Below are 14,913 nucleotides of genomic sequence, written 5' to 3' on the forward strand. Positions count from 1 at the left end.
TTCGTATTGTATATATTCACCATCTCATCTGCCAAAATGTCAATCGGCATCATTCCAAAGATGACGAATGCTGCATCATTTGAGATAGCCCTGAAGGCAGAGCATACCATCAGGGCTATCCTCCTGTAGACTGCATTCGGTTTGTTAGTGTTAACTGACATTTGCAACGTTTCCCTCCAAACTGGGGTCGCATAGAGCGTGATTGAGGTCACCACCCTCGCGATTAGCAACCTAGAGGTATGTCGTGGCCCTCCCACGTTCGCTATTATCCTCACCAGGGCCATACTCGCAGTTGATGATTTACCGTAAACACACTGCACGTGTTGCTTATAGTTGAGCTTGCTACCTATCACCACCCCCAAGTATTTGATAGGCTTGGATATTATGGTATGATTCTCGATTTTAATACAGGTGTAATTTCTCTTTCGGCGTTTAGTGATGAGGACTGTTTCTGTTTTTTCCTCCGCAAGTGTCAGACCAGACCTCTCTAGCCAACTTTTAACGGCACTGATTGCCTCGCTTGAGTATAACTCAGCATTTTCGACATGCTTTGCGACAACAACCAGCTTCCCTCGGAAGGGGAAGATTAAGTACATCGTTGTACATGATGTTCCACAGTAGTGGGCCCAATACGGAGCCCTGTGGGACACCCGCGGAAACAACGTACTCCTGCGGTCCGTCATCAGTGTCATACCAGCTCCTTTCAGTTAAGTAACTATCGACGACAGCAGCGAGATAGGCGGGAATACCAACCTTCGCTAGGGATTTGCGTATTAGATTCCAATTGGCCAAATTGAATGCATTTTTCACGTCCAGGGTTACTACCACGAAATATTTGCTGGTACTACCCTTTCCGTGAATTGCATCTTCGGCCAAGCCAGTAACCAATTTGATCAAGGCATCAATGGTTGATCTGGCTTTTCGGAACCCATACTGCCGATCTGAAAGGCCGCCTTGGCTCTCAACAACCGGGAATAATCTATTATAGATTACCCGCTCTAACATTTTCCCCACCATGTCCAAAAGACAAATGGGTCCGTATGACGATGGTTTACCTGGCTTAGGCAGAAGTACCAACTTCTGTCGCTTCCAAGCCGCCGGAAATATTCCTTCGGACATGCACGCTTCGCTCACTTAGGTCCCTGCCGCAACGGAAAGTTGATACTCCTCATCCACTATTCTGCCCCATGTGAGCAGGTGCAAGTCACATACGAACCACGATGGCTGCCTAAATTAGTGTCTGAATATTAAGTGAAAATGGTCGACAAAAAAGTGGTGGAAAGACTACCTCGAATGAACAGAGTGCATCACCAGTCATAGCAAAATATATAGCAAGTATTGCATAGCGCTATCTTATGAATAAATTGTAATGATCGTTATCACATGTTTTTGGTCTCTTGGGTACACCGACTGTACACATATTCCTCTATTACTTTTGATAAGCCGCATATGCAAAAGGCATTTAATTGTACGATTGTATGGGTATGTACATAGCATTGCGATGCAACTTTTTTTTTGTTTCTAGACGCATTCCAGTTGTACGTTAACTAAAAAGGATTTAAGGTTGCAGGAGGTTTTATGTCGATGGAATTTGAGTAAAATTTTCAAAGCGAATGTAAATTCATTCATTCATTTATTTGAAAAACATTAAGGTTTTTAATACCATCGAATTGCGATGAGAGACAGGAAATAAGAAATGGATGATAAAAATTGGAAAAATGCAATCTAGTAGGAAAAGGGAGGGATATTTTCCAGCTGGAGTGACTTGCGACGCGTTGAATACAACTCGAAGCTTCGTTGTTGAGCTGTCCTGTTTCCATACGGCATGATGAGGCATATAGTAACTGTATTGTGAATAAATTTCCTTTGGTTGCTTGGTACCTGTTTACCGTTGCTTCTTCCTCCTTTGTCATGCGATTGACTGAAGGAACTTCTTCGATTTCCCAAAATTTCCGTAATAGTGCGTTTGTTGTGTCCTCTGCTGAGATCATAGTGATGACGTCAGAATTCAAGGATTTGGTCTAAGTAGCACCCACCCCAACTTTGTTTTGAGGGCGCACGGTGTGCCTGGTTTCAGTACACCCATCGCGAACAAGCCATATGCATCTGCTCGAAGTAGAACGTCAATGTAACCTGGAACCCCGTAATCATCGTAAGTTGCAATGCGCTGGTAACTTGACGTTTGTCTTGACGGCTGGGCAAATATTGATGATTTTTGAGATGATTAGAGTTGATAACCTGATGTCTTCTTCATACTTGGGTCGTACCCGCAGCTCTGCTTCGCCCTTTGTTTTTATGGGAGACGTCGACCCAAGCCCCCTGTTATTGAAGCTTGCGTGTTGCCGCTCTATCCCCAATGACTGGAATGTTTTTTCGGTGATGAAGCTTCGCTGAGAGCCCGAATCAAGGAGAGCTCTAAAGGTAGTTAGTTGTCTGCACTATCTCTCACCTTGATTCTCGCAGTGGCCAATAACACGGTCTGGGTAGTTTCGGGTTGGTTCGCCATGAGTGCTGTTATTGCAGAGGCCAGCTGCTTTGCGATTTCCTTGGATTTTGCCTTCTCCTCACCATCACTATGCAGTAATGTATGAAGTTTCTTGTTGCACGTGTGGCAACGATTTTTCTATGGGCAGTGCTTGACATTGTGACCTTTTTTCATACAGTTGTCGCAGGCCCTTTGTTCTCGAATTAGATCCCTTCGTTGAGAATACTCAATGCCTTAAACTCGCTACATTGAGTAGTAAAATGATCCTTCTGGCAAAAACTGCATGTGATTGCTTCATTTGCCATGAGCGCGTCTACTTTGCCAAATGCATGAATGCTCCTAGTTTTGGTATCTCGGAAGCGCATCGAAGCGAGGCCTCACAAAGCTTTCGCGACTGGATGTCTAATTTCTGGCTGTTCATGTAGATAATTAGTGCATCCCAATTATCGTCATTAATGCCAATCCCTTCCATGTTGGCGAGGAATTAAGCTGTGGCATCCACTAAATTTTTTACAGCTGAATTGCGCTCCTTTTTGGCCGTTGCGAAGTGGTAGAACTTGTGCATGTGGTTCCTTGCAATGGCCTTCTTGTTGTCAAATCGGTCAATCAGCAATTTTCATACCGCTTCGTAGTTCTCGATACTGATGTCCAAATGTTGGACGACTCGAACGGCTTCTCCTGTAAGATTCGTTTGCAAGTACTGCATCTTTCGCACGGCTGACAGCTCTTGCGGTCTCCATTGGCCATAGTTGCCATCAAACTGCGGGATGGTCATTCGTCCCAATCTGATTCCGTTGGAGCCAGATGTTGCTTCGGTGCTCCAATTATTCGCAGTTGCTTTCCCCGGTAAATTAGTGTGCTCCTTAACACTAGTCTCAAAAATCGAGAGTAGCTCCAAATATACTTCCTCTACTTTATTGTACTCTTCGAAATACTGAGCTTGATGCTCTCTCGTCATTTTCCCGTTAGACAGGATCGCCTGGTGTGTTGTCATGATCGCAGTCCAGAGTTCCGCTAGACGTTGTAGCCTCGCCCTGAAGTAGCCACGCGAATGGCGATCCTAGCTCTCCTTATGGAAGTTGCTCATCACCCTGATGAGTTTCTCGAAGGCGTCCCTCTGTATCACAGTCGTCATCGCTTGCGTATCTACTGTTCGGTTAGGAGTAGCCAAGTTATTTACTTTCCAACAGTTCTTTTAAGATAGAGCTTACCTATCTTCCGTACCGAATTGCAATGTGCAATGACCGAAAATGATTGTGGTTATTGACTTAACGTGCCAAAATCGCTCTCAAACCAAAATATTGGGGCAGACTCACCACCAACCTTAGCTCCGATAGAAAAGTCTTGTCATCATTATCATCAACGGAGCAACAACCGGTATCCGGTTTAGGCTTCCCTTAATAAGGAACTCCAAACATCCCGGTTTTGCGCCAAGGTCCACCAATTCGATATTCCTAAAAGCTGTCTGGCGTCCTGACCTACGCCATCGCTCCATCTCAGGCAGGGTCTGCCTCATCTCCTTTTTCTACCATAGATATTGCCCTTATAGACTTTCCGGGCTGGATCATCCTTATCCATACGGAATAAGTAACCCGCCCACCGTAACCTGTTGTGCCGGATTTTATCTGCAACTTGACGGTCATGGTATCGTTCATAGATTTCGTTGCTATGTACGCTAAGGAATCGTCGATCCTCATGTAGGGGGCCAAAAATTCTTCTGAGGATTCTTCTCTCGAACGCGGCCAAGAGTTCCCATTTTTTTTTTGCTAAGAACCCAAGTCTCCAAGGACTACATGTGGACCGGCAAGATCATCGTCGCAGCTGTTATCGGTTGTGATTTTCAACCCTAGATAGGAGAAATTATCAACGGTCTCAAAGTTCCTCTATCCTTACTCTTCCCGTATGACCAGGACGGTTTGATGTTGTTGGTTGGCTTTCGGTACTGACGTTGTCACCATATATTTTGTCTTGCCTTCATTGATGTGCAGTCCAAGATCTCGCACCGCCTGCTCGATCTGCAGGAAGGCAGTTTGTACGTCTCGGGTCATCCTTCCCATGATGTCGATAACGTCAGCGTAGGCCAGTAGTTGGGTGGGGGTACTAACAAAGTTATAAGAGGTTGAACTTGCCGTTTCTGTGTTAATATCACGCGAAAGTGGATGGAGCAAAGATTGTGAACGAACACGAAGCCAGAAACTCAATTAATACCATCAACAACCGACCGTATTCACCTGATCAAGCTCGATGCGACTTTTTTCTCTTTTCCAAATTCCCACTTCGTGGAACCCGTTTTGAGTCAATTGAAGACATCAGACAGAATTTGCCGCGTGAATTGAAAGCCATACGTTCTTTAGCCTACGCAAAGTATTAGATTGTTGCATATGAAATGGCCGATTTGGCAATCAAGTGAAGTTAGCTGCGATTTTCCTGTATAAAGCCACCACCAGTTGGCGCTGTTGGTGTCGGATAATGAAGTGTAAATACTCTTATATTTCATCAAGGTGTCATTTCAGTTTTGACCATCGTTGTAATAAAAATGAATAAAAAGGAAAAAAGGATGGAAAAGAGTCAAGAACGTATACTTTTTCTATATGAGTTCAAACTCGGTCATAAAGAAGCGGAGGTGACCAGGAACACTAACAGCGCATTTGGAACTGATACGGTAAGCGAACGAACCACACGGCGGTGATTTGAAAAATTCCGGTCAGGTGATGTAAACCATCAAAGTGAGCCAAAGTGGATCAAAGTGGACATCCAAGACCATCGATTGATAACGACGAGCTGCGTTTGCCAGTCGAATCCGATACACATCAGTCTGTGAGAGACATTGCAGAGAAACTGGGCGTACACTATTCGATAGTTTCCCGACACTTGTAACAACTTGGAAAGGTGAAAAAGTTCGACAAAAGGGTTCCGCAAGCACTTACGGAGCAAAACATGGTGCTTCGAATGGAAATTTGCAATTTTTTACTCTCCTGAAGCGATCCCTTTTTGCGCACAATAGTGAGATGTGATGAAAGTCCTGCCGTATGGGCATAATCCCACGGTCCTCTTCGGACACGGATTGATTTTGGGACAACAATCAGTGCCCCGCCATGACTGGCGCAGCGGTACTGGTTTATACTAAGTGCAGGCTCAGCATTCATACCAGTGGATGCAAGATCTATCTAACACCTCCGCCGCAGCTAAGAGGTACGGCATCTGAGTTGCACAGCGCAACTCCACGCTTGAACTCCGAGGAGCTCTGCCCGCGATGTAGGCATAACCACAACCACCATGAATGTCCCACTAGGGGGCCAACCGCAAATAACCGGGCCGAGAATACATCCCCCAGGAATTCTTCTGGAGCATATGCTTTCAGAGGGCCATCCCGGTTTTCATGGTAGCAGATAACCTCCGGTGAGGCTTCGTGGCAAGAGCCACCTCAGATGAGTCCCTTGCAAACTCAGGTCTGCACAGAAATACTGTGCCAAACACGAGGAAATGCACCAAAAATTGAGAATCCAACGGCCGAGATGAATCAACAGAGATGATGTGATACTCCTTCACAACAATGCACGTTCAAAACTTGAACGAATTGCAGTATGGGACTCTGCCTCATCCACCATATTCACCGGACCTTTCGCCAACCGACCACCACTTTGGATCATTTCTTGGCGGAATAACAATTGAGGAATGAAGAGGTCATCAAAATTGCCTTCGACGAGTTTATCAACCCCTGAAAATTGGACTTCTACGAAACTGGCATACATGCTCTTATATCTCGCTGGGAGAAGTGTTTCGAATCGACTGGCACCTATTTTCATTAATTAAATAAATTTTTGTAAGCTTGACAGTCGTTTAAAATTTTTGTACCAAATCGGCCATTTCATGTGCAACAACCTAATACATGGAAGATTGGGTTAGCCGTCTTTTCACACAATCGACAATCTTGTGATCTCTGATGGGATGATGCAGATTGTGAATTTGGTACAGAAGATTTGCAATTCATTGTTAAATTCATTTCCCGCATGACATTGTGTAAACACTTTATTTTACTTTTTTTATTTTAAGTAAAATATTTTCTGTTAAAATCAAATTGAATTCAATATCTCAAGCAACAACTTTTTCACTTATTAAAAATGTAAGCTGAATTGAAGTCCTTTTTCTTTTTCAGGTCCTGTCAGTTCAAGTAGAAGTTCAGCCATTATGTTTTTAATCTGACATATCTGCAGTCCCTTCATGGCACTCTGCTCTCCACTCCTTTGGCGAGGTCTAAACTGAGTAGAATGCGCCGGTAGCGTCATCTGTCCGCTCGCATTCACAGCATTCGAAATAAATTTCGAATGCCACGAATCCTGCCGTGCCACATCACTCCGCCCTAGAAGAAACCGAGGGGTTTCAGCGACCGAATCCGGAACTGTGTTCCCCATCAGTCCTTGAAGCGAACGCGCCGTTGTTTTGGGGTGCACACGGGCTTCAGTCTGGAGAGGGAGACCGCTTTTTTGTGTCCACCGATCTCGAGCTGGAAGAAATGTTCTCCACGCTCGAGAACGCGGTACGGGCCTTCATAAGGAGGCTGCAGCGGCTTCCGGATGGCATTCGTCCTGACCAGGACGTGCGTACACGTATCCAGTTCCTTGGGCGCACAGACAGGTGCGGACGAGTGTTGGGTGGGAGGAGTGGCCTTGATGCGTCGGAGATTGCCTCTCAGCAGACGCACCAACCCCGACTCTGTGACACCCGATCTCACTTGGGAGTCTCGGGTTCTCCCCGTATACCAGCTCCGCGGGGTTGACAGCAAATTCCTCTCGGCGAGTTGTACGTAGGCCGAGTAGGACGAGAGGCAAAACTTGGGTCCAGGGCGGATCATAATGGCGGCTTTCAGCGTCCAGTGCCAACGTTCTAGCATCCCATTGGATTGCGGGTGGTATGTAGTAGTCCGTTGGCGTTTAAACTCCAGGAGTTTGCCTAACTCCGAGAAAAGGGTGGACTCAAATTGCATTCCCAGGTCAGTGATGACCACTGCAGGGGCGCCAAAGCGAGGTATCCACTCTCGGCAGAGGGTTTCGGCACAAGATTGCGCTGTAATGTCTTTCAGAGGTATTGCCTCAGGCCACCGCGTGAACCTGTCGATGATTGTGAGGCAATACTTGTAACCGTGCGAGTCTCGCAAAGGCCCTATTATGTCGAGGTGTATCGTGTGGAAACGCTTGGTAGTGCGGGGAAAAGAGCCCACTTCTTTCCTTACATGCCTGGAGACTTTACACTTTTGACATGCGATGCACTCTCTGGCCCAGGAATTGACATCCTTGTTCATGGAGGGCCAGAAGTATTTATCGGTGACTAACCGATTTGTTGACCTGATGCCTGAATGGGGTAAGTCGTGAACCGCGTGGAACACTTCGAAATTTGTATTTGAGGTTGGATTTGAGGTTCTGAAGTGCTGCGTCATCTTCCTGCGCCTTGGCAATAGCCGAGAAGTCGAGTGAGGCGGGGTAAATTTCGAATACCGCGAATCTTGTCGCGCCACAACATCACTGACGCAGTTCACCTTACCGGCAGGGGACACGCTCTTCTATGGAAATCATAGTCCATAGAATTAGAAGCACCACCAGACGGTAGAGAATGGGAATTGAATGGGATTCAAAAGGGATGTAGAGAGTTCAGTTCTAGGATCGAATACCAGATTTAGATTTAAACGGGGCCATAGAGAGATAATCGGACCTGGGGTGAAAATTCTGCTGAAAACGAGGCCCGGGGGTGAAAATTATACGTTTTTCGGGTAAAAGCTAGCCGGGCACAGGAACTATCCTCTTTCCCATAGAAATTTCTACTCTGGGCCTCTATGAAAGCTAAGCATCCGGGGAATCCCCTCATTTCCGTCCCTCGGTAGGCCTAGTCATAGTCATTACAAACTAAAGTAGTTGTGAATATTGGTTGTTCTGCTTAAATGTAACTGAGTCTGGCTTTGTGATCCCCAAATAGATATTTGGATGATTCCCCTTGAGGAAACTTTGATAATTACAACAGGATTATTCTGGAAATATTCAAATTTTGCTAAACAATAGATTGATATGGCCGCGATTCAAATCGAAATATGGAAACCATGATTATTGAAAATAGATACTGGCACGTACTATCAATGCCTTACGTGGCCCTCTCTTATCACTCGCGCTGTGTCTTCTATTGTACACACAATGCTGCATTTTTCTGATTATCTGTACCCATTGGAAAACATGTATAAAAATCTCCATCGATGTTTGCCACTTTGGGAATCTTATCGAAATTAATTCGAGAATTATTTAATATGGTTTTGATTCGGCGTGTTTTGCGATAGCGCAATTTCTGCTACGTACGAAAATCGGCCATAGCGAAAAGTCTCATATCTTTTGACGCATAGTACAATTCAGTAGGACAGTAGTTTTCGTATAGTATTTACTTAGTATGAAGTTATTAATAGTTTTTCTGGCGGTCCTTGTAATCAGTGTAAGTGGAATTAGTTTGATTAGAATTATTAAAGAGGGTGGAATAGTGCGCGGTGATGAGTCCTTGAAGAATTCTTAATCGGTTTTATTTTAGTGCTGAGGGTGATTCAGTAGATCTGGTATAACCTGTCTTAAACATACAAATATGGACTAACCTTTTGAGACTTTTGACTCCGAACTTTCATAAAATTAACTCTGGTTTTCGTATTTAGATACCATAAAGCCTTCTTTGACTGCAGTTCATTTTTCAATTCTCTTTTCTATACTTCAGACCGCTGTGAACAGCAAGGACGAACCGAAAAAGGATGAACCAAAAAAAGATGAACCGAAAACGGATGAACCCAAAACCGATGAATCCAAAACGGATACTACTGAAGAAGAAGATAAAGAAAAAGCTAACGATGTAGCGAAGCGATTTGAAGAGCGAGCGGTCAAGACTCTACAAGCGATCACTGACAACACAAAGGAGGTTATCGAGCTAGCCAAGGATGCGGTTGAAAAGTCAGTGACCAAAGCTGAAACGGAAGCAGCGGCGGCATTGAAAAGACCAGAGGAAATCGTTGAGAAGTTCAAAAAAATCAAATCAAAAGTGGAGAAGGACTTGAAGGAATGCAATGATAAGTTTTTGGGAGACGCTAGCATTTTAGGACATTTACTTGCAAGAGAAAAACAGCTTCGAGAATTACTTAAGGAACTCAAAGAATGTCCAACTGATAACATAAATGGAATGGGATGTACTCTAGGAAAGGTAAGATTCAAGAATCAAATAAAACTTTTATTTCACTGCCAAGTTGAAAAGATAGATACAATATCTATAACATATTTTCATGCCTTCTGCTTTTCGTCCCACAGTTAATCCGAGGCGAGGATATGAGGAAAGAAGTTGAAAGTATTGTGGAGTCAGAAAAGGGCACCCCCAAAGAGAGAGCAACGGCAATAATTGAATGGGTTGAAAAATGTAACGAAAGAGCCGTGGAATCTGCAACGAAAGCGATCAAAGAATTTATGACTGAAGTCAAGGAATGCACGAAGAAAGATGAGCTCTAGTAACTCCTAATTTAACAATAGAACTCTCACTTCTGCAATAATAAAAAATGCTGTTGCTGCTGAGTCCATTTCTCACTTTATAACAACTTTGCTTATATAACATGAATCTATGTGCCAAAATCTCCTAGCTAGCGACTGGTTTGCACCAAACCCAAAGGACGATTTAAGAAAATTAGAAAATATGGCTCAGCTCCAGAGTGTCAATAAAAACCTTAACTAAATGTCCTTTGCATTTTTTATTTTTATGCTGAGTTTTGTAGAGCTGATTTTTGGAAAACTAAATGGACATAACTCTGTGAAAATGAATATTGCAATATAATAATCCCTAAATGGAATAGAAATTTGTAGGCCTGCAACTTGCAACTAATAAATGCTATATATGCCTCGGATAAGGACGACTGTGGACCGTAGTACCTTTTTTATCACGGGTGGAGGTGGAAATCTTCAAAAAACGCTGCTGCGCTAGGGCGCGGGTCCGCAGGGTCATCGTGAAGTATTACTTCGTGAGGAAGGCTCTGGTTTACTCCAGCGCAACTAAGTCACGTGTCCGTCGCGCTTTCCGAGCTCTTTCCAGTTCCTTCAGCTTCTTCTGTATCGCAGTTACTGTTCCTGTTTATCGCAATCCAGTTTGCTGCGGACCTCACCATCTCCTTCATGAAATTATGGGGTCCGAAAACTGCGTTGAGGGCATCGTTTAAACTCCGTCTTTCATTCGCAAATCTCGGACAGTGGAACATAACATGCTCGGGTGTAGCGGCGCATTCGGGTCAGTCTTCAGACGCATTCAATCCGAAGCGATGCCGGTATTTCCTGTATCCACTGTGTCCCGTAAGGAACTGCGTTAGGTGGTAGTTTAATTCTCCATGCTTGAGCTCGACCTACCTCTCAATATACGGGATCACTGGATGGGTCCAGCGGCCCTTTCCGGAATTATACTACCGATGCTGTCATCGCTTCTACAGCTCCTTCCTATTCCGCGATTCCGCCTGGTTCGCTGTGTTATCGCGAGCATAGTCCAGGTGCCCCTTAAAGTTCAACTTGGCATCGATCGTTACCCCCAGGTATCTAATGATCGATTTTGAAACAACCTCGTGATTACCAACCCGGATTTTGACAGCGTTATTTTTTCTGCGATTGATAATAATCGCGGCCGTCTTATCTTCCGTCAGGACCGATTTCATCATTTGGAGCCATACTTTTATAGCATGAATGGTTTCACTTGCATACAATTCCACGTCCTGATGGTCTTTCGCAACTACTACCACTGCTAGGTCGTCGGCAAAACCAATAAATTTTGCCCCCCTCCTTGGCACGCGAAAGCCGAGCACTCAGTCACACATTGTATTCCAGAACGGAGGCCCCAGTAAGGAGCCTTGGGGAATACCTACTGTCACAATATATTCCTTCGGTCCGTTGTCCATCTCGTACCAAAGGTAATTTTCGATTATCCGAGCTAAGTAACCAGGGACACTTAGTTTAGCCAGGGTGCCCAAAATCCAATCTCAGTTGGCTGAATTAAAGCCATTCCTGACATCCAACGTTACCAGCGGCCGACACCTCCTGGGCCATATCCACGGCCGTTGCAATTACATCAACCGTGGACCGTGCTCTACGAAACCCATACTGCCGCTCCGATAGACCACCTGCAAGCTCGACGAACGGAAGCAACCTGTTGTATATCACCCCCTCCAACATCTTCCCCATGCTGTCTAACAGACAGATATGGCGATATGAAGAGGGTGTTTTTTGGGGCTTCGGTAGCAGAACCAACGTCCGCTTCTTCCACTATGCGGGAAACGCTCCTTCAACCAAGCATGATTCAAATGTACTTATGAACCATGCGGACCTGATTTTAGCAGCCAACTTCAGGGCTTTATTCGGAATCCCGTCCAATCCCAGAGTATTATTGTCTCTAATTCGGCGACAGATCTCCCGCTGTTCCTCTTTGGTCACCCCGGGGATTGTGAAGACGTCCTGTTGAACCTTTGGATGATGTCCACTTTCTTCTTATTGTAGGAAAAGGATTGCGATTATTTTGAGCAAAAGTCGCGGTCACGTCACCTGGGGTGATTTTTGTCCACGAATCTTGTTCATTACAACCTTGGAAGGAGCGCCTCAAGACTTTATATTTGCTTCAAGGCGCAACTGCTTGCTACTTTGAAGATCGCGGTATTCTTTCCCCGACTGCTGATGTTCTGGCTTTCCTCTGGTCCTCTGGCAAAGCCTCCTCACTCGTAGACACGATGCGCTCAATAGCAGTTCCCTCAGTAGTTTGGTTTCCTACTGTAATTGAACTTTCGTCGCGGCATTATAGAGCCGCAGGCCTCAGTTGTCCGTTGACATAACTGACTGACTTTTTCCACAGTCATTCCCTTCGGGTCATAATCTCCTTCGAAGACCACCAGGAATGTCTCTTCTTCGAAAGCTCCGGTGGGCCATCCAGCTATCCTGGTTTTTCCGCTTTTGATGCTCACTCGATTTTCGCTCACTCACGCGCCAGATCATCCCTCTCGACAACGAGGTACTGGGGTAGGTTGGATCGACGATTGAGCCTAGTCATCTGCCTCGGAATGTGGGCACGCATCCAGTGTTGTCGGGTACAACGTGTAGCTCCGAGAAGGTTTCAAGCAAGATTTGGCCCCTGGTGTTCGTCACTCAACTTCGCCAGTCTAACGCCCACGCGTTAAAATCGCCGGCAATGATTTTCGGACTATGGTCTCTAGTGTCCAACACCACTAGGTGGAGCATAGTAGCTGTAGATATGGACACCGTTGAATTTCGCTTGTACAAAGCTGGCTCCCGGGAATGCCATTGTTTCTAGAATAGCGTCCAAATACCCATATCGCCGCGTTTCCCGATGGGTCTTTCACTCACGTAGCACTATCGTAATTTCGTTAGGGTTCACATATTACCACGTGTCGACTCTCGAATTGTTTGCGAGAACATGTCTTGAGCTACCTCGCAATAGTTGAGGTTGATTTGTATCAACCTTATTTACCCTTACGATCCAGTTCCCTTCTATATCCCGGGAACCTGTCACCACCTGCAATGTGCCGGTCATTTTTGCACAAGATGCATTGGCCCTCTTCACCACGCTTCCTACACCTTCTCGACCTGTCGTACTCGCTAGTACATGGTGCTGCAAAGTGACCGAAATCGAGGCATCTGAAGAATCTCTTCAGAGATATTTGCTATCTAAGTAGACACACGACCCAACCTATTCTTACCATCATCATCATCAACGCCGCAACAACCGGTATCCGGTCTAGGCCTGCCTTAATAAGGAACTCCAGACATCCCGGTTTTGCGCCGAGGTCCACCAATTCGTGACCCGCCCACCGTAACCTATTGAGCCGGATTTTATCCACAACCTGACGGTCATGGTATCGCTCATAGATTTCGTCATTGTGTAGGCTACATCCTCATGTAAGGGGCCAAAAATTCTTTGGAGGATTCTTCTCTCCAATACCGCCTCTCAGGGGTTTATAGTTCCAAATTTGATAATGATAAATTCTCAAATATTTTTCCGAAGACATGGTCTACACCTACCAATTTGAATCGTTCTCCGTCTATTCCTCATTGATGCTGTAATATATAGCCTAGCGTATCCACAAAAAGGAATTATCATCCCAAAACCACTACATTTTATTGGATAGAACTTCAAAACCTTTCACACATGGACCTTTCGGTCCTCGACTTATTTTTCTAAAGGTTGTAACCATTTTAACGCAATTAGCATTTCGGGCATGCGTTTTTTCATATGCATATAATCCTTTCGTCTACTTTGCTAGAAACATCGTTGGTGGTAAAAGCCTTCAGGTGATAAAATGGTCGTTAACAAGGTCCTTATCTCAATGGACTGACGTGACGACAGATGTAATTTGCGTAATCCACAGTCATTTCATCTCCAAAAATTCAGCCTAATCAAATCCCATAAAATAACGACAAATCACCGCAATAATCCCGACTGCATGGCGTGTTATAAGTTAATGATGTGTTAACAGGACAACTATAGTGGATACTTGTGATCAAGAGATAATCGCCAATTAGAATTTTTATACATGATCCCTTGGAAGGCGAGGCTTTTTCGCATGGGGATTTGCGAAACATCTGTTTGCATCCTTCGAAGCTGGCACGAGTTTGCATATGCAAATGATATCAGCGTCGCTTGTAATTTAAATAAAGTCACGCCAGGCTATGTCCTTTCGCACACTAGCCAACAAATTGTATGCAGCCAAGACAATGCACCCCGAACGACCGAGTAATTTATCACGTTGATTGTGTTGTGCAATGAAAAATTAACTGAAAAAGATACCGCTTCTGTGTCCTGTGGCGGTATCTTGTCCCTTGATGTTTTCCAGAACGGTTTCCTTTCTCTCTTTGATCGAGACAATTTCTTTTATGTGGGACCACAAAAATAGCATTTTTTTTGGGCCTCGACCTTTTCATTCATTGTCGGATTAAAGGAGGATCGCGCACTGTTAGTAAGGCAACGGCAACTAACTGCATCTTTAATCGTTAATCAATTGATTTGCATCTTTTCAATTCAAAGGGTTTCCACGATTACGTGCTGTTACTACAGGTGTAAATTACACTTTGAACCTGAATGAACCAATTGTAGTTGATCATTTAATTGAAGATGATTTATTTGGAACGGCGGAGATTTAACCCTAGGAAAAGGGAAGGAGTCGGTGTGTTATTTCAGTTGGGTCCTGTGTTCCATTCAACTTCCAGAAGTTGAATTATATTTATCTATTCAAGAAGAAATCCTTTCAAGCCGAGAACATTTTTCAGTGTAAAATGGGAACATAATCTATCATTTGGCTCGGGATTGCGGGTAAAAGAAGGTCAAAGTCACTTAGCTCGATTGTGAAAATTTGTGCTCAACGTACCAACACCCATAATCCTTTATCA

General features: G+C 44.6%; 1 protein-coding gene across 1 annotated transcript; it reads left to right on the forward strand.

The window, feature by feature from the left end:
• The first annotated feature begins 8,754 nt into the window (after positions 1-8,754).
• LOC119653106 (eukaryotic translation initiation factor 5B-like) lies at positions 8,755-10,011 on the forward strand. Its single transcript, XM_038057624.1, has 3 exons — positions 8,755-8,953; positions 9,224-9,700; positions 9,805-10,011. The coding sequence occupies exons 1-3, from the start codon at positions 8,912-8,914 to the stop codon at positions 9,997-9,999; spliced, it is 714 nt and encodes a 237-aa protein (XP_037913552.1). The 5' UTR covers positions 8,755-8,911; the 3' UTR covers positions 10,000-10,011.
• Positions 10,012-14,913: the final 4,902 nt, after the last annotated feature.

Source organism: Hermetia illucens, chromosome 3 (genome assembly GCF_905115235.1).
Source record: "Hermetia illucens chromosome 3, iHerIll2.2.curated.20191125, whole genome shotgun sequence".
Taxonomy (NCBI): Eukaryota; Metazoa; Arthropoda; class Insecta; order Diptera; family Stratiomyidae; genus Hermetia; species Hermetia illucens.